The sequence below is a fragment of the Barbus barbus genome, assembly GCF_936440315.1.
Source record: "Barbus barbus genome assembly, chromosome: 21".
NCBI lineage: Eukaryota > Metazoa > Chordata > Actinopteri > Cypriniformes > Cyprinidae > Barbus > Barbus barbus.
In genome coordinates this window covers 2,407,242-2,428,549 of record NC_136749.1, presented here as the reverse complement: position 1 = coordinate 2,428,549, position 21,308 = coordinate 2,407,242, and the positions used below count along the sequence as shown (strand labels likewise).

At 35.5% G+C, this 21,308-nt stretch overlaps 1 protein-coding gene across 2 annotated transcripts; it reads right to left on the bottom strand.

The window, feature by feature from the left end:
* Positions 1-609: 609 nt before the first annotated feature.
* Positions 610-20,782, bottom strand: LOC306886936 (dual specificity protein kinase Ttk-like). 2 transcript variants are annotated; one of them, XM_079444321.1, is made up of 25 exons: positions 20,696-20,777; positions 20,105-20,201; positions 19,339-19,561; positions 18,454-18,560; positions 18,208-18,351; positions 15,997-16,078; positions 15,248-15,329; positions 15,055-15,164; positions 14,603-14,699; positions 14,377-14,482; positions 14,003-14,222; positions 13,812-13,918; positions 13,250-13,393; positions 12,207-12,346; positions 11,991-12,121; positions 11,791-11,908; positions 10,377-10,469; positions 10,130-10,287; positions 9,899-10,050; positions 8,421-8,545; positions 8,263-8,334; positions 7,965-8,141; positions 7,776-7,872; positions 1,843-1,928; positions 610-1,128 (listed from the first exon to the last, which is right to left on the bottom strand). In XM_079444321.1, the coding sequence occupies exons 2-25, from the start codon at positions 20,190-20,192 to the stop codon at positions 1,045-1,047; spliced, it is 2,943 nt and encodes a 980-aa protein (XP_079300447.1). In that variant the 5' UTR covers positions 20,193-20,201; positions 20,696-20,777; the 3' UTR covers positions 610-1,044. The 2 variants fall into 2 exon arrangements, with proteins under 2 accessions (XP_079300447.1, XP_079300448.1); XM_079444322.1 differs by having other exon boundaries at positions 790-1,128; positions 1,843-1,925; positions 20,696-20,782.
* Between the last annotated feature and the right edge of the window lie 526 nt (positions 20,783-21,308).

Below are 21,308 nucleotides of genomic sequence, written 5' to 3'. Positions count from 1 at the left end.
ATGGAATGCTGTCTAGTTAGGCCTCTCACTAGATTTTGAGACACGACCATAATGTACTAATCGTTTTAGTTTGGTTTATCGTAACAGATAATTAAACATAATTTGAGCTTGGAATATTACAATTCACGACTTACTAAATATTACTTTTACGAGTAATTCGTGTTATGAAGTATTAGTTCACCTAAAAATGTTAATTCCGTCATCATTCACCCTGCACCTGTATGAGTTTCTTTCTTCTGTTGACCACAAAAACAAAATAAAGAGATATTTTGACAAAAGAACCTCGTATATGTTTGGAATAAGTGCAGGGTGGGTAAATGATGACGGAATATAATTTTTGGGTAAACTAATGCATATGCATTACTTATAAAACACGATACAAGCAAACATTTGTGTTCTTTAATCATAATATCACAAATTATGTTTCAAACAGCACTTTTTTGTGAGAGAATATAGTTTTGGTGCCCAGAATTTCCCTTTTATTATTATTATTTTTTATTTTTTTAAACCAAAGTCAATTCCTTGATGACATCACACAGGAAGGGACACTATTTTTTTATTTATTTTGGTGGAATATTTCAGGAGGAGCCTTCAAGAATCTTATAAATGCAAACCGCAGAAAGTATTTTAATCCATTGATGATCACAGAAAAGCAATCATGCATTCTGAGGAAATGGTACCAAGACAATAGATGCACTGAATAATGATTAAGTGTTGTGAAAAAATGCATCATATTGCAAAATTAGAGTTACTTCCAAGAAATGACATGTTAGAAAGAACACCACATTTGGAATATCCCTGACAAGGTGCGTTTATTTGTCATGTACACTTTCTTAGATTGCATCATGTGGTCAAATAAAATCAGAAACAGGAAGAAATGGAAAACAAACATCCATTTGTTGAAAGCTTCTAGAAGGAAGAGTTAAGCACGATGGCAGCTGTTTGACTGAGAGCTTGTTTAATGTGAGAGATGTGTCTCGGTGGCCCCTGAGCGTTTGGGAACAGTGGTTTTGAGTCCTGCAGGCTTCATCATCTCCATCCTCGTCATTTCCATAGCGTCTGACTGGATGTTTTCACACATTCAGAAACATCTAACTTCCTCCCGCTGTTGCACATCTTGGCCAGGTTCTGCAGCGGTGGTAGAGAAAGATGTTAAACATTTTAATAATATTTTTGCTTCAACCTTAAAAAGCCTACTGCATATATGATACGCAAAATGATCAAGTTTGCTGTTAAACCTGTTGCTCACAATCTACTGCATGCCTTCAATCATCTGATTGATGGTTTTGACTTTTTGCACTGTCAAGTACTTCACGGTTTAAAATTATGATATTAATTTTGTTGTTTTGTTATCATATATATATGACCCTGGAGCACAAAAGCAGTCTTAAGTCGCTGGGGGATATTTGTAGCAATAGACAACAATACATTGTATGGGTCAAAATTATACATTTTTATTTTATGTCAAAAATCATTAGGATATTAAGTAAAGATAATGTTCCATGAAGATATTTAGTAAATTTCCTACTGTAAATATATCAAATCTTCATTTCTGATTAGTAATATGCATTGATAAGAACTTCATTTGAACAACTTTAAAGGTGATTTTCTCAATATTTAGATTTTTTTGCACCCTCAGATTCCAGATTTTCAAATAGTTGTATCTCAGCCAAATATTGTCCAATCATAACAAACCATACATCAATGGAAAGATTATTTATTCAGCTTTCAGATGATCTATAAATCTCCATTTCGGAAAAAATGGACTCTTATTTGGTTTTGTGGTCCAGGGCCACATATGATGTAATTTGTATCTGTTGAGTATTGATGAGCATCACTTACACTAGCAGCTCTGGCGATGCTGTTGGGAGACTGAAGAGCCGCCAGTTCATTGAGGATCCTCTTCAAATCACCGGCACACGGTTCTGCTGGGAATCATCACATTAAAACACAGAACTTGCTTTAGAGGGGTTGCTTCCATTCCTTTAATGAAATTAGTCAAAGGTTAAGTGTATAACATTGTTTGAAAATAAAGTGACGTTTTAAGGTACACACCAAGCAATATTTAACAATCAAAAGTTTTACACAAAGAAATAATAGCATTCTTAGGAAATATGTTAGAAATTATTAACATGTTGTGCAAAAAAATGTAAATCTTGTAAGCAACAAAATCACAAATATTTAATTATCATATTACAGGATTTCTGCAGGTTTTATGAAGGAAAATGTAAGACTTTAACGTAATATGTCAAGTCACCTTTATTTATAAAGCACTTTTAACAATACAGATTGTGTCAAAGCACTTAACAGAATCAGATTGGAGGATAGCGTGTCAGTAATGTATAATAATAAGATTAAACACTCAATTTTCAGTTAAAGGCATTTCATTATTGAATTCAGTGATGTCATTGTCTAGATCAGTTTAGTTTCAATAGTATGTGTGCAATCAAATTGACGATAAATCACTAGAAATGAAGTGTCCCCAACTGAGCAAGCCAGAGGCGACAGCGGCAAGGAACCAGAACTCTCTCTGTGACAGAATGGAGAAAAACCCTTGGGAGAAACCAGGATCAGCTGGGGTGGCAGTTCTCCTCTGGCCAGGAGATTGTTTATTTATTGATTTAATTAAAATTTTAAAATGTATAAATGTATTATATTTCTATTTTATATTGTTGCAATTTCTAACAATAATAGTATATAGTTAGGTCTACACTATACGTCTATATAGTGTCCTTCTGTAAATATCTAGGGAGCATACTTGTAATAGTAATCTTGTATTAGTAGTTATAAATACTTTTTACTTCCAACAGATCTCCATTACTTCGTAATATTTATTTTTAAAAAATCTGTTCACGACCACTAGAAAATGAAAGTAACTTATGAAAGCAAATATGATGTTGTTGCTTGTTTTTGTCTTGTTTTCTTCTGCAAATGTCTCAAGATTCTTAAATCAAGATGCATTAATTTCAGACATGGGATTAAAGAGTCTTGTTTTCTGTCAAACTGATTCAAATTAATTGTGAACAAGAACAGATATTCAATGAAAAATCGATGTCATTCAAAGGGAACACAAACATTCACTTCCCCGCTGACAGCACATGACATCATTTCTTAATTTTGCATCTCACCTAAATGTATCTTGATTTGAGAATGTTTAACTATTTGTAAAACAAAAATACTGAGGATGATGATATTATGGTTGATGCTATTATTGATATCTCATGGCTTTATTAATATTTTAACTTTTTATTTTTATACTTTGTTTTCATTTTAAATTGATTTGAATTTTTAGTAATTTTGGTGTTATTTTAAAACTTGTGTTTTTTAAATTTCTTGAATGTATTGATCAGGGATGTGATTTTTCCGGATTAATCCGGAATTCCGGATTTTCCGACCTGAAAATGTGACCTATGTGAATCATGCAGATCTGTTAAAAAAAAAAAAGGGGGGGGGGGGGGGGGGGGCATCTCACAGCCGTCACCATGGTAACCGTCAAGTATACACAATGCGCGCGTGCGCGACTGCGCGTTTGAAGTTGCGCTGTTTGACGTGACGTATGTGAGAGTGCAGCGTATGAACAATATCACATATAAAATGTCCAAAATAAAACTAACCGCGTAAGAGTTGAAAAAACATCACCTGTCTGCAAAAATTACGGCACGGGACAGAGCAAAATAATTTGGTAATGACTTTTATGAGGATGGGGGAATGATGTTCTGTAAATCCTGTCAGCACACCACAGTGTCAGACGGCACTGGAACATCTCAAATCCGCTCGCCACAAGAATCGAAAGCAAAGTTCTGTTGCTAAGTTTTATTTAAAGTAATATTTACTTATTGTGTTGTAAAGTTCGGAAAACTGTTTTCTCTTAATACATCCTAAATGAGAACGTATTAGTGCTGGGTGGTGTATTTTTCAAATGCCGTGACATAGCGGTGCAGAGATGGAGAAAAAAAAAAAAAAAAAAAAAAAAAAAAAAAAAAAAAAAAAAAATCAAAAGGCCAACAAAGTATCAAGTCACGATAAAGTCACGATTGTCTGTAAAGCGAAAAAAACCTTTATCCTGACATCTGCGTGTTCTGCACGTCTCTGTGAATGAGCGCCGCAGTGTCAACTACTACACATACTCGAGTACGCATGACGCTCGGCCGTCTCACTATATGAGGACATTATGGCAAGCCGTTTTAGCATTAAATACTCTTTGCCATACTAGTCATAATTCAGTTTTGATTAGTCATAATTCCAATTCCAGATATCTATTCTGCAATTTTGACTCGTCGTAATTGCAATCAAGATATCTACAATGTGATTGTGACTAGTCGTAATATACATTAGAGATATCTATATTGCTTTTATGACTAGTCATATTCTTCCATTAACTTCCATTGGAAAATATTTTCAGATATCTACAAATGAGTTTTGACTAGTATAAATTGTAATTAAAGATATCTATAAATGAATTTTCACTAGGCAGAATTGTAATTAGAGATATCTCTAATTACAATTTTACTAGTGACAATTAAATTAGAGATATCTCTAACTGAGTTGCCACTAGTGCAAATTATAATTCAAGATATCTCTAACTGGGTTTTTACTAGTCATAATCCAATTGGAGATATCTTTCATTCGTCATTTTTAAAGATATCCACAAATACATTTGTAGATATCTGTAAATAATTTACTACTAGTCGAATTACAGTTGTAGATATCTTGAATTGGATTTTTGACTAGGCAAAACTTGATTAGAGATATCTTGAATTGGAATTCTTCCTAGTCAAAACTTATTTAAAGATATCTGCAATTTAATTATGGATATCTCAATCAGATTTTCGACTAGGAGGATCTTTCTTTGGAGATATCCGCATTCAGCTTTGTGACTAGGAAGAATCTGAATGTAGATATCTAGAATTAACATTCTGACTAGTCATAATTATTTAATAGATATCTTAATTGTGTACACAAACCACCCCTTTGCTAAGCCCCGCCTTAACCATGGTCTTCGACGAGCGCGCCAAAATCTCAGAACGGCCTGACCTGGTTTTCAGGTAATTAAATAATTCCTGTAGGTTAACACTGTAATTGTAACTGCATTATTTGCAAATCATTTACAACAATGCGTTCATTGCGTTGTAAATGAACAGCTTGTAAGGTAATATATATTATTACTATATAGTTGTCAGAGATAGCGCCGGAATTTATATTATATTTAGCCCCCTAATAATTTACGTTTATGTTTTTCATTTTGTCGTAATGTTGATTTAATTCATAAATTGCAATGTCAAGTAAGGGATAATGTACAGGCAGCCGGTAGTTATCGCGAAATAAGCCCCGTCAGTGTGATCAGGACCCGACGAAATATCTTCAAATATAATTGCAACTAGTCGAAACGGAATTAGAGATATCTCTAATTACATTTGCGGATATATGACGCGTCTTTTAAAGATATCTATAACATCATTACAGATATCTTAAATTGAGTTTTGACTAGTCAAAATATGTTTACAGATATCTCAAATCCGATTTCTTACTAGTGCAATTATATTTGCAGATATCTCTAATTGTCATTCTGACTAGTCAAATTATAATTATCACTCGTCAAAATACAATTTTTCCTATCTGTAAATATATTTATGGATAGTCTGAACGAAGGTTTAAATGCTAAAACGGCTTGCCATAAGGACATGAACTTCATCTCCGACTTCATCCGAGTCACTGCACCAAGATATCTCCATTTCACTGAGAAAACTATCGTCAGATACACACGCAAACTCAAAGCTCTTCACTACAATCCGCCAAAATAAAAGTTCGTTTTAACTTTGACAGAAATTATGACAGAAATATATTGCTATATTGTGTGGTAGAATGAACTTCTCAAAGTAATATTAATAAGGAATATCAAACAATTTCTCAATTTTTGCATCCATGTTTAAAATTTAACCAGCCTAAGCATCTGTTGTGCACCACATTGCCAATGAAAAGAAAATTGTTAATGTCTCATCAGTAAATTTTTATAAATAGAACATTTGTTTTTATGCAATGGTTATATTTTATGTTTATAATATTAAGCCCTGTCAAGTAAAGAAGAATATACAGGGGGTGGGGGCTTTGTGGGGGTCATCCTACCACCCAGCACTACAACGTATTAACAGTTTGTATAGCTCTTTTATTTTGCTTTGATATATTTACATTTAGTCATTTATCCAAAGTGACTTACAAATGAGGACAACGGAAGCAATCAAAATCAACAAAAGAGCAATGATATGCAAGTGCTATGAGAAGTCTCAGTTAGCTTAACGCAGTACATGTAGCAAGGTTTTTTTTGTTTTTTGGTTTTTTTTTTTAGAAAAAGAATAGAGCAAGCTAGTGTTAGAGGCCTTTTTTGCCTTGGTTAATTTTATAATGAATAAAAAGAAAACAGATGAAATGCAAAAAGATTAGAAAAGCTAGTTTTGTTTTTGTTTTTTAAGAATTAGAAGTATAGAGAAGTGAAGTGACATACTGCCAAGTATGGTGACCCATACTCGGAATTTGTGCTCTGCATTTAACCCATCCAACATGCACACACACAGCAGTGAACACACACACACCGTGAACACACCCGGAGCAGTGGGCAGCCATTTATGCTGCAGCGCCCGGGGAGCAGTTGGGGGTTCGGTGCCTTGCTCAAGGGCACCTCAGTCGTGGTATTGAGGGTGGAGAGAGCGCTGGACATTCACCCCCCCTAGAGCGAGGGAGTGAGTGCGCCCGCGCCCGCGAGACAGAGACTGTTCTCCAAACCGCGTAGCGCGTGAATGACAGAGGTGAGAGAGAGCAAGAGACCGCGTGTGTGTGCCTCATGGTTGTTGTTATAGAGAGAGGTGGTGATGGAGCAGTGGACAAGACACTTGCTTTTGATTCCCACTGTTACACATCCACCAAATAAGTTGTTATGTGTCATACTGTACAAAAAAGTTGCATGTTAAATAAATTAAAATGTATTTTTTTGTTCAAAGAAGTTGTTATGGGTCCTGCTTTACTATCCATATAGATCCGCCACCAGTTTGATCGGCGTGGGGGGGGGGGGGGGGGGGGGGGGTTGTCTTAGTATATTTTCCTGCTTTTTTGTCCTTAGCCAATCACATGCCTGGTTGATTTTTAATTAAATGTGCTTATTGATTTTATTTGCGTTAGTTATTTTAGTGCATCAGGTTAAACTGAATTAAAATGAGAAATGTTGCCTTTGCAAAGTGGATCATTTTTAAAAGTTCACATTTTTTATTTTATTTAATTATTTTATTGGTAACACTTTACAATAAGGGGTCATTTATTAACATTAGTTAATGTATTAATTAACATGAACAATGCATTTATTACACTATTTATTAATCTTTGTTAATGAAAATACAGTTGTTCATTGTTAATTGATGTTAGGTCACAGTGCATTAACTAATGTTAACAAACACAACTTGTGATTTTAATAATGCAAGAGTAAATGCTGAAATTAACATTAAGATTAATAAATGCTGTAGAAGTGTTGTTCATTCTTAGTTCATGTTTTCTAATGTTGTTAACCAATGTACCTTATTGTAAAGTGTTACCATTTTATTTATGCTTATTTTATTTTAAATGTTTTAGCTAACTATAATAACCTATAATACTGAGGAAGGTGTTCATTGTTTGCAATGCATTTAATGCCATGACTTTATATATTTAAGATTTTCTGCTCTGATTTAAACTGTGCCTCAAATTGTTTAAAGGCAAAACAAAACCTTTAGATTTGTGACAGTAGTTTGTACCTGGCTCAGGAGCAGGTTGCGGTCGCAGCTGCAGGTACGGATGATCGAGGAGCTCTGCTATGGAAATCCTCTCTCTAGGATTGCGAACTAAACACCTCTGAAACGGACAACAGACAGACGGTGAACACTAAACATGAAACTGTAGGGGTTATTATGCGACTGATCAGCACAGCCAAACATCCTGCTCACCTTCAGCACGTCAAGCAGGTCCTTCTCTGGAATATCGGGGAAGTCGATCTCGTGGGACGGGTCTATGATGGCATGGATTTTGCTGATCTGATTGGTGATGTTCTGGAACGGAGTCTTTCCATAAGTCATGCAGTACAGGATACATCCCAGAGACCACACGTCGCCTTTAGCACTGATCTGAAGACAGCAGGGAATGATGGGATCACACTGTGCAATCTGTTATGCACGCTTCCTGACAGGAGCATATTAACAGGAGATCCGATAATGTTTGAGGCACTAAATTAGGAAGTCTTCTCACCTTTGACCCTGGCTTCCCATTGGAGGATGTGTCTTTGATGGCCTCTGGTGGCATATAGTTTAGAGTCCCCACCTGACAGACGTTTTAAGAACGAGTAAATCAACGCAGAACAGTCTAGAAACACAATTTCAGTAACACTAGATCAGTCCTGTCCTGACCTGCGAGTCCTTCATGATGCTGGTCACGTCAGGCTGAATACGGTTAGCGATTCCAAAGTCTATCAGTTTCAGTGAAGCATCCACAATCACAAAATTAGCTGGCTTTAAATCACTGTGGACGATACCTTCAAATGAAAAATACACAGAAATCCATCAATTAAACAGAGACATACATAAACAAACTGGTCAATAATAGTAATTAAAAATTAGGATTTTTGTTGTTTTCCAGTTCAAATATCTAAACATTCCTATTTCTTACATGAGACCCCAAACAATTAAAAATTAAAATTCTAAAAAAATACAATGGGTAAGAAAAATAAACAAATCAAAAGTTTATTCTTCTTAAAACACCTTTCAGAAAACACGAAGCAACGTGTTATTTTGCTTCAAAAGTGAACACATCTTGATTTAAGAATATTTAGATCATTTTACTGGTAACCAAAATATGTAAGAATGTACAAAATATTTTAGAAAATCATTTCATCTGATTTCTGGCATAAACATCTAAATATCAAAATGTTTCAAAACCTCATAGGGGTGTACGATATTGACAATAAAATAAAATCTCAATATTTTCTGTGATTTTATCGATAACAATAATTAGGCAATATTTCACGGAGTGTGTTATCTTAAGGACTACCGTGGACTACATTTGGGCTGTTACCAAGCAAATTAAATCAGTATCAACAAAATTCATCTTTGCATTGCAGAGGAAACACAGAAGCTGCACCTGAAGTGGTTTCAGATGCGTTTACACACTGTTTAATGCAAGACATGAATCCATTTAACCTGCAGTTACAAATGCAGAAACAATGCTTTAATATATCAAACAAAACGTTGAATTCTGATATTTGAAATGATAAAAAAAAAAAATGAAAAGATACTTTAAATTAAAGCCGCCAGCAGGTCACTGTTAATAAGGGAGTCATTGCGACTGAACCGAATCATTTAAACGGTTGAACGAAACACCGTCATGTTGCTCAGAGACTCAAAACAGCGCTGTGGCTGTGTTTGCAATTATTTTTGTTGTCGAAAAAGAGCAAAAACAGGCAATATGGCGTCTAAAACGTAAGTCTCTAAATTAACTTCTTGTTTATTAAACTGTTAAAAAAAAAAAAAAAAAGTCAATACCACATTTGTAATGATGCAAATTTTTGGAGAGAAAAAAAAACATCACTCTTCATGTGATATTAACTATATGAAATGATATAAATGTATACATTTTCTGCCCCCATATCTTGAATTTGGTGCTCATTCTAAATGCATTTTATTAGACTGATTCATGCAGTGAAAGACACACTCTGTACATGCATTTGTTTGGTTTTTGCGAAATACCTGATAATGTCAAATCACACATTTTTAAAACAACAATTATGATATTATCGCAGATATCATCGTAGTATATCATGCTGTTTTTAAATGCAAGATCGCATTCTGTGTGAACGAGCAAATGTAAGCGTGTGAGTTCAGACAGTCACCGTGTTTGTGGATGGTGTGCACAGCCTCCAGCATGTTCCTCCAGTAGCACTTCCTGTCCAGAGGGTTGACCGACTTGCGGTTGCGCAGCCAGGTGTTGAGATCCAGGTGACCGCACTCCATCAGCATGTAGATGTAGCTGCTGGTGATCTCACTGCGAGCGAACAGGAAGTCATGTGATCAGGAGCACACTAGAACAGCTAGTACACCGTTCCCAAGCACAACACACTTACTAGTCATAGAGTTTAATGATCTGATCGCTGTACTGTTGAAGATGATTCAAGTGCTCGATCTCATTCTTGTAGCTTTCCACGGCCTGAGCATCGGCCTCCTCCAGATTCACATATTTCAAAGCATACACGTGCTTCTTATGGTCAAACACCTGATAGACCTGAATACAAACACAATTATTTCTGTTACGCACACACTGGATCAAAGGAAAGACAAAATGAAATACAGAGAATACGTCTTATTTCACACCTTACTGGAGCCGCCTCGGCCGATCATCTTGAAAATGAAGAACTGTTTGCCCTTGATTGTGATGGATTCGTTTGAGAAAGCCGAGGCAGGGGTCTGAGAGAGAAAGAAAGATCGCAGATTGTTCATTTAATTAACATTTCACACAAAGGGAAATCTGACTCCATACTGCTATGTAGCAGCCACTTTTCATGATCCAATCAATTATTGATGGATCAAGTCAGATTGGATTTTTAATCATTCCCAGTATAAGATTTTCTGTTAATTCCTGATATCAGGAACAGATTTAAAAATATATATATATATTTTTTTAATATCATTAATTGCATTTCCACTACTAAAAATGTGGATTATTGATATCAAAAATAACAAAAATCAATCACTTTCAGAAATATGAATTCTTATTATCAAGAACTGAATTTGCAACAGTAAAAAGTGTCATTCTTGATATCTGTAACTGCATTTCCGCTAGTTAAATATCACTCCAAAGCAATTAGATATCAATCATTTCTTACTAGTTCAAATTTCAGTTTCACATATTCTTGACATATTCTTGACTTTCAACACGTAAAAACTGAATTGTTGACAGTAAAACTTAATGTCCAGACAAATGCAAATTTTAAATCAGCTTACAAAAGGTATGACATTATTGCAAAATTTTACTAGTAAAAATGTAATTACAGATATCAAGTATAACAGTTTTTAATAGTGCTGAATGCTGATGCCATTTTTGCTATAAAGAACTGTAATCAAGAATTAACGTTGCAAAAATTTAATTACTACTATCAAGAATGATAATTTTAAGTAATGAAAATGAATTCCAGATATCTATCTTTCATATTCTGCTAAATCTGTAAAGTTCAAACAGCTTGCTATGGGTCTGGTCTCAACTTGCATTTTATTCTAATCAGGTTTCATTCAAAAATAACCTCAGGATCAGGATCTCCTGTTTGTAACAGTCATAAATATACAATTATGCAAGCATATGTGTTTCTACAATGAATGACACAAAGTGCATTCAGAAAAAAAAATGCAAGCAATGTATGAATCATAATTATCTAATAACCATGTAATTATTTACTCATGGCATATTACAGACTTTAAGAAAGTGTTATTTTAGCGTCTCTGATAAACTACTAGTTTTTTATATATTTATAGTGAGCTTACTAAAATAAGAAATTATGCCTCGGCAATAAGCTGAAATTAAATAAGTGTAAGTGTTTAATATTTCAATTCATGTTTATTTGTTTTATGGTTGTAGTTAACAACAATAACCCTGCTTTGATAAAATAAAATAAAAATCAGTTGAATGGTCACATACATAAAGAAACAAACATAAAATACTCCCTAAACTGCTCTGCATTTGGTTCATCCAAAATTAGGTTTCTCTCTATCATGTTGTATGTGATCTCTTCACCTGTGACGGCTGCGGGACGCAGGACACCCGGCTCTGAGGGGTGCAGGGCAGCTGAGTGTGCCCCATCGTTGGAACAGACACAACCACTGGCCGCTGCTTCACCACAGGAGTGACGACACTATAGAAGGACAAATGGAAAGCATGGTTGAGCTTAAGACATGAAGTCCACGTCTGATCCATGAGTTCGGCTGTGTTTTTACCTGTTTGCATTCGGGTCTTTGTAGTTGGGAGTCTGACAGCTGAGAGAGGGGTGTAATCTGGGAGGCACAGGTGTTCTCATAGCATGAAGTGAGAATGAAGTGGAAACGGGGACTGTGGGAGCTTTACGATCCTGAATGGAACCACAAAACAGATTGATCATGAACCAATCCCAGCTGAGTCCACAATCATGCTCAAATATTAAGTTGTGACCAGACCTCCGGAGACGCATGTTTGTTGATGAGAGTAGGGATCTTCCATTCTGATGAAGGTTCCTTGGCAAGAAGCTTTTGCTGCTCCTCAGGAGCCTTCACTGGATTTTCTTCTTCCTTTCTGTTACTTAGTGCCTCCACACTTTCTGCAAAACCAAACATTAGTATCATTCTTTTTTGTACAACCATTTTTCACATTAACCCTAGAACACACTCAAAGGAAATCAATGTTTGTTTGTTTTTATTGTAAAAACGCTAAATGTCTCATTAGATGTAGGGTTAGGGTTGCATTACTATGAAACAATCATCCTTAACTTTTTATAAAAAAATAATAATTAAATGGGGGTGGAAAAAAAGAATCATTCCCATTGGATTTAAGACAAAAATGTGAAGACCAAAATGTGTTTCAACTTCAAAAGAAAGAAAGAAAGAAGAAAGGTATAAAAAAAGAAAATCAGGTATAAGACACTGAAAAGATGTCAGTCTGCATATGTGTGTACAGACTAAATAGGCTATATATATTTTTTAAATAATCATAATAATGAACTCAAATGTAGCCACTAACAGTGATAGCCAAGGTCCAAGCACCAATGGCTCATGTAGACAATATGGTAATACAATGGCCATATTATAACAATATAGTATGATTTCAATGCATTATGGAAGTATTATTCTATGCATTATATTAAAAAACACAAATTATGTTGTCTCTTCATTTTAACTCAATAGCAATGCATTCAGTCCCGCTACTTGACAAATGTGTTTTCAATGTAAAAATGATCTTTAAGTATTTTGGAGTTCACAGATTTCTATAGACCCTTCATGACAACACAAATGAGTCTTGTGTGAACAACACTGAAGTCCACCTCAAACAAACAGACAACTGGACTGCTGTGGACTGTAGATCAGTGACAGGCAGATGTCCAGCAAGAGCGATTAGTGTGAAAACACTTGCAAATACACAGCAGCAAAAAAATAAAGACAGCACTAAAGTGCACCTCAGAGAAGAAAAAAAAAAGTCTCCTTTAACAGAAGAGTATGAGACTAACCAGCAGCGTTCTCTTCATGCTCCGCAGGAAGCAGATGAGTTTTACCAGAGTTCAGATTTCTGATGGCAGTCTGCAGCAGTTCAACCGGCCGTGCCTTTGAGCTCAGCGCTTTCTGAAGAATCAAATTACTCTTCCTAGAATTACCTGAGATATACAGAACATGCAATTAAACAGGCTTTAAACATGCTGCAACACCATGCACCTTCACTGTTAAAGAGCCAAAGAAATGACACAGTTTTCACCCAAGCATGTCGAAAGATCTTACTTCCCACCTCTGAGGTCATGATTATGAGTATGAGCAAGTCAGATTCATATGTAAGAACAGACAACATTTGATTGAATAAGATTTTAGATAAACACATCAATGCAATTATAGAAGTCATCAATATATTTGGTCCATCTTTTCCGATGCTAAATTTAACAAGTTCCTGCAGAAAGTAATTATTCTAAGAGAACACTTGCAAATACCTGACCTCAAAGCTGGACAAAAAGCCACAGAAGTCCATTTTTGATTGCTTGGGTTAAATTAAATTAAACTACACCAAGAAATGTCATGTTTTACCTTGTGAGAGCTCAAACTGAGCATGTGCGATGTGCACAAAAGCAAAAGCTTTACTGTGCGATCTGGCAATACTGAAATGATCTTGAGCGTCTTCTGGATCCTCAATCCTGTAGAGGTGGCAAAGAATAAATTACTCAAGATTACCAGCTGCTAACATGAGACTTGGTGCAATCAATCCACCACTGACTCACCCTTTCAGCTCTGCATATCGCACCAGCATTCGAGCATAGCTTTCAGTTTTGCAATGCTTTGCCAAAGGAAACCTGACGAACACTTTAGAGTAGTATTCCAGGAGTTTGGAGAGAAACGCCGAGTCTGAACGAGGGTCTCCTCTCTTTTCCAGGTTTTTCAGGAAGATCTGACAACTTTCAGGACAGTTTGTGCTGATGAACTGGTTTATGTCAGTGGTTTCTATGAAAGAACGATAAATATCAGAAAAGAGTGCACTGCAACAAATAGTTGCCTGAGCAAACCCAACATCCTATGATAGTTTTGAGTAAAAAAAAAACACTAAAATGAAAGTATTCTGGGTCAAAATATAATAGATATAATATGTAAGAATTACCTTCCATTCGAGCAGTTTCTTTTCTTTCTGCTCTTTGTAAGAGTGCTGTGATGGTGCCGCCCTCTTCAATGTCTTCCCTCAGATGATCTGGACTAATCAGAGGAGGCTGAACAGAACAGAACCACACTATTCAGTATTAAGATACTTAACATTTACGTTCTGAATGTTGTTGCTATGACTCATAACTCTCAGCACTGGTGAGTTGAAGTCCGGAAGACACTTATACCTTCAGGTTTAATAAACTGTAGGAGTCCCCATCTGGAGTGCCTTTCTTTGAGGAACACATGGGGAATGTGGAGCGGACATTTGAACCACTTGTTTGCCTGTAGAAAAATCAAACATTAAAGCTTGATAAAGAAATCAAGACTACAAATGAGACAGTTTAACACTTTTACATTATTATTGTTTTTATTAGTAAAAGAATTAACTCATTTTTATAACTTAAATCAAAGTACTTGAAAAACATATTAAAAGTATTTGTAAACCTAACAATTTTTTCTCTTGTATTTATGCAATTCATGTGGATCATGCTTCTTGTAGGAAAATATGGAAATCCATAAAAATAAGGAACAATGACATCCCTGGAGTACTTGACAAACTCGCTGAATTACAGTACTCAAATTACTGATATTTATTTTGGGTCATATCGCCACCCCTGCACAGATGCACATCTCTCACCTGGAGAAACCAAAGCCGTGTGCCGCTGGAGCTTCTGGTTTCTGAACACTGTCACTGTCACTGCTCTCGTTTTCAGGGATAGAGAGAGGCACCATGGGAACTCTTTCTGCCTACAGGAAGGAACACAAGCAAACACATGAATTTCCACTTTCAAGTGTGCTTTGCTGATGGGCTGAGTCCTCTCTCATCTTACCATGGCTGTTCTTCTGTGATGTGACCCTGCTCTCCACACAGGCACGTTCATGTTCTCTGGTGGACTGAACTTCTGATCACTCCTGGAACGCAGACTGTTTATTAAAATCAATTCTTCCATGGTAAAAAAAAAAAAAAATTATAAAAATCTGTCATGGGACATATACTCCCTGCTCACAACAGGCTGTAAATTGGAAATATTGTGCATTAGGGCTATATACATTTTTTTATTAAAGTTTAAAATAGGTAAGATTTTTTGGATCATTCTTCTGCTCACCAAGCCTGGGTTTACTTGTTCAAAAATACAATAAAATTAGTAATATTGTGAAATACAATTTAAAATAACTTCTATGTGAGCATAAAGCCAATTAATTGCTGATTTGCTGCTCAAGAAACATTCCTGATTATTATCAATGCTGAAAACAGCTGTGATGCTTCATATTTTGTAGAAACTGTGATGCATTTTATTTCAAAAGAACATTTATTTGAAATAGAAATCTTTTGTAACATTATAAATGTTACTTTTAAATCAATTTAATGCATCCCTTCTGAAAAAAAAAAAAAAAAAAAAAAAAACTGTACTGACCTTGGAACGATCATTTTTGAACAAAATGTGGGATTATTATGCGATACGTTTTTTTGAACTACATGTGGTTATTCTTATCTTTTAAATGATATTCAATACATTGCTTGATTTGATATGCCCTGCAAACTTGTGATTAATTTCCCATGAAAGGGCAGAACTTATACCCGTGGCTCTGCAGGTCACACGTTCCATCGGATCTTCTGGAGCTGCTTCTCACAGACTCGTGTGCATCGTCATGTGCAGACACTGCAGATATTTCACAAGACGCGTGTAATTCATGAAAAGCAAAAGTACACATTACAGGATTTAAATAAAATATAACGAAAACATTTACAGCAAATCTTCACTTTTTATTTTTTTTTTTTAAACAAATTATTGATTTATGCAGCCTCATGTTGTTCTAACCTCTATTACTGACTTACTACTGTCAAATGTTTAATAATGCACTGGTAATTTTTTCACTGGATTTACAACTGGACACAAAAGTATGGAAACCTGCTTCCGCCACAGAAGTAAAAAAAAAAAAAAAAAAAAAAAAAGTGACTCACAATTTTTTTTTAATCATAGGTGCTAGTGTTGTCACGATACTGGAATTTCTAACTTCGATACGATACCTTGAAAAATATCGATATTCGATACCATTTTCGATACCACGGTGGAAAAAACTGCCACAATATTAAGGGGTAATTTTTTTAATTTAAAGATAAATGTAACAAGTCGAGAACATGCGGTATATTTTACATGAACAAAAAAAATGTCTTGAGGTACTGCATTTGTTGATTTATTTATTAATCTTTTATTAATCTTAGTTAAATGTTAATTGAAACTAACGTTTACTAATACATGTACTAATTAAAATCCAAAGTCTCATTTGCTTCATAACCAAAATATTTCCAGATATAGGGCCCTATGAAATCCGTTTTATTTTTCCCCAAATTCCGTTTTATTTTTTTCTACATTAAATTTTTTCCATTTTAATTTTTCTGGATTCCGTTTTTTTCCGTTTGAATTTTTCTGGACTCTTTTTTTTTTAATGGTCAAATTAAATGCTATGTCTAATTAATTAAAATCATGAAAATTATACAATTTAACATTTAATTTATTAAAAGTGTAACACAAATGACACGTTTAGGGCCGTATGAAATGTTTTATTTTTTTCTCACCTTATGTTTTATTGTTACCAAATTCTGTGTTTTAGCATGTCTATTATCTGAATGCATACAAACTATTTTTATTTATTCTTACAGTAGCCTTATGAAATGTGTTTTCCCCCTCAGAAATTCTGTGTTGTGTATTTAAATTTTACTGGATATCAGATGAAGGCATAAAACTATTTTAATTAATTTATATTTGAATTCATGAAAATTAAACATTTACATTTTTGGCAAGTGAAGGGGATTTACTATTAAAATTAAAATATTTTGTGATTATTTCTTTAAAAAAATTAACAGTAGTAGTAAGTAGTAGTATTATGTACATTCTACTAAATAATAGTAATATAGCCTATTTCTGGCACACGGTCTTTAATAGGATAAGTTAAACAGTACTTTTATTTTGACGGGTTGCCGTGAATACTTTTAAAGTTCTGTGTGTGTATGATGTGATGCTAGTTTTACTCAAATTAAATGGTAAAATGCTCGTAAAGTGTCTTTCAGATCAGTTCTGGAGATATTGTTGATGTATTTATGTCCTCATTGAGACGGCAGACGCTGAAATCAGCGCGAGCGCCACATTAGTAAACACAACCGCACGTGCAGCACATTCACACAGAGACGCGCAGAACATGCAGGATTCATATTTAAATCCACTTTTGCAGCTTAATATTTACAGATACTAGTCCATATCGCGATTTGATTTAAGTGTAATGACCTACTTTTGATTAATTCATCCAAACTTTGACAAATTCTGTGACATTCCGCGTTAAACTGTAAATTCCGTTTTTATGACTGGATTCCGTGGCGTTCTCTGCATCGCGGAGATCATAGATCCCTACAGATAGCGCTCCTGCTGTGTTATTTAACAACCAGAGCAGTCATCTTTCTATTCACTTCACTTGTGCTATTTAACCAGAGCGAAGGAGACGAGTGCGGTCACATGTGGTGCTTGTCCACGCGACTCTGGAGAGAAGTGAAAGTGACCGCTCGGCTAGTATCGGTGTATCGATACTTCGGGAAATTAATATTGGTACCGTTCAGATATTTCAGTATCGATATTTATCGAAATATCGATATTTTTGACAACACTAATAGGTGCAATTAATAGGTATTCTGGCTTTTTTCCTCAGTATATAGCGAATTGTGAGATTTTTTATTTTTTTATCCTATATCGGAAACAAGCTTCCACAGTAAAATGCAGTCAACATGATGTAAACTAACCTGTGAAGTTCTCCTTATCTTCATGTGAGAGGAGCTGGCGTTTGCCTGCGTTTAGATTCCTCACGGCAGCCTCCAGAACACGCCTGGGCTTAGCATTCATTTCAAAAGCCTTCTGAAGAATCAAAGTGCATTTCTTAATGTTGCCTGGAGAATGAAAGGAATTAATGACTTTACGTTCTTCTCAATCAGCAAACATTTCTGACAGAGGCAAAAGCTCACTCCATGCCTAATATTAAGTCTCCTTACCTTGCAAAAGCTCAAACTGAGCGTAAGCAATGTGAACAAAGGCAAAATCCTTACAGTGGGATCTCGCTATGTCAAAACTAGCCTGCGCATCATTTACATCTTGGATGCTGTTGATGAAGAGAGACTTAATTAAATAATGCATGGCAGTTGAAAGTTGTTGATTTAAGAAAAAAAAAAACTGTTCACCTAAAACTACAAATCTGTCTTTATTTTCTCACCCTCACAACATTTCAAAGCATATTAAGGACATTTCATAATGGATAAAAAAAAAAAAAAAAAGTAGTATATAATATTAATTATATACTAAATAGTATAATAGTATATATATGTGACCCTGGAGCACAAAAGCAGTATGGGTCAAAATTATTGAATCTAAATAAAGATCATGTTCCATGAATATATTTAGGAAATTTCCTACCGTAAATATATCAAAACTTAATGTTTGATTAGTAATATGCATTGCTAAGAACTTCATTTGAACAACTTTAAAGGTGATTTTCTCAATATTTAGATTTTTTTGCACCTTCAAATTCCAGATTTTCAAATAATTGTATCTCCAATACAACTATAGCCAAATATTCTCCAATCATAACAAACCATACGTCAATGGAAAGATTATTTATTCAGCTTATTTTGTTTACTGTGTTGAGAGTTGCTGAAATCGCGTTTGGTCTCATACTGTATCGCGTATCTTGTCAGTGTCTGAACTTGCTTGGCCATTTGGATAAAAGCGTCTGCTAAATGACTAGTTTTGTGGTCCAGGGTCACATATATATATTAACTTATCTGGGTGAACTATTCTGTACAGATCATTACGTACAGCATTTCCATAATAATGAAAGGATGTTATAAATAATTTCAAATCACAGTGAAACAGAGACTTACGCTTTTAACTCTGCAAATCTGACCAGCATCTTGGCGTAGCTCTCGACCTGACTGTACTTGCCCAGCGGCATGCTGGAAAAGACTCGCGTGTAGCAGTCGATGAGTTTAGTGAGCAGGCTGGGATCCGTTTGAGGATTGCCTTTCCTCTCCAGATTGGTCAGAAACGTCCGGCAGGTGTCGGGTGAGTTTGAGCTGATGGCCTGGTTGATGTAATCCGTGTCATCTGTACAGAAGAAAAGCTGAAGATGTTCTGCTCTGCTCGACTACAACCCACGATTCTGGTTTCGTTTTGACCAATGAATTTCCTTCTTTCCTTCATGCATTCTTTCATGATTACTGGATCAGGATTGTTACTAAACATTTCAGAGATTGATTACTGGAAGATGAATATTTCAGAGTACATCAACAAACATTTCTATTGGAACTACAGGACTTTTTAAAGTTAAAGTGAAAGTGAAGTGACATACGGCCAAGTATGGTGACCCATACTCAGAATTCGTGCTCTGCATTTAACCCATCCATGGTGCACACACACAGCAGTGAACACACACACACCGTGAACACACACCCGGAGCATGCTGCGGCGCCCGGGGAGCAGTCGGGGGTTCAGTGCCTTGCTCGAGGGCACCTCAGTCCCCCAACTGCTCCCCGGGCCCGAGACTCGAACCCGTAGAGTCCGAATCTCTAACCATTAATTTCCGTAACATGATCATTCCCTGATTTATCCATGTTTTAAAGTGTGGGATATGAGTTAGCATATTATTACCATCGTTGTATAGCTTCTTCATCTTGGCCAGTCGTTGACACAGCATGGCGATCTGCATCTGTCTCTCTGTGCTCTCTTCTTCATCCATCTCTGCACACTAAACAACACAAAACACACCAGTACAGCACATTACTGGACTGCGATGGCATCTGAGGAAAGGTCTGCATGCATGTCTCTCATCCCAAACACGTCTCACCAAACCCTTAACTCTTAATAGATCTTAAAGCATTCTAAAGAACTAACGTTAGGTCCAGGCTTTAGCAAGATAACATTCAAAGCTTGTTTTGATGATATTACATGTTCGTCATCCATGTCTGGGGCCCTTTCAGCATCTGAGCCAGATCTGTATCCGCCTAACTAGATCTGAACTCTCATCAAATGTATAATTTGACAGAATTTGCAGTGATTATTAGCCCGTGGCCTGATGCTTACTAACTTAGCATCCGGCTAAACTCACTTTACAACAGAAAACCCCTCGTTGACAATCGTGTATTATTGATTTAATTATTGCCGATATACACCTTGACGCACTACATCGCACTGTTTGCATTTTGGACGATGTTATAGAGTATTTTAAAGCAGTATACTTACAGTGAGACGGAGAAAGCAGGCAAATTTGAAGGTGGGATCGATCGAATGTTTTGTTGAACAAACCGTTTCAAAATCCGCGACTTCCACCAAAACGCGCGTTCCTATTGGTCCATTTGTATTCCACGTGACCACTTCGCACTTGAGGGGCGGGGTCTCCCTGCTGCTTCAGTCCTCCACCTCCTGGAGAGATTTGGAGATTTTGGATAATATTGTGTCATAAAGTAACAGAATTCATCCTGTAATATATAAACTAGAATGTTTTTAGACTATTAGTTAAATATTTCCAGTGTAGATGTAAAGATATGTAGAATAGATAGGAAATAAACAATGATATAATGATTGTATTTCAATTTAAATGAGATGTGGGCAACATAAAGCATGTTTTATACAATTATTGTTATTATGCAGAGTTCCACATACATGCAATTAAATTGATTAAATCCATGTAAATGTAGTTTTTAAACACTGATAAATGTATATTTGTTTGCCATAGAAATTTGGTAGAAATGTTGTTCATAACGAACACAGCATTTCTTTAGTGTTTTTAAAAGCAACAGAATCACAAAAAGATCCATTCAGTTTACTGCAGATTACAATTTGTGTTGGCAATGAA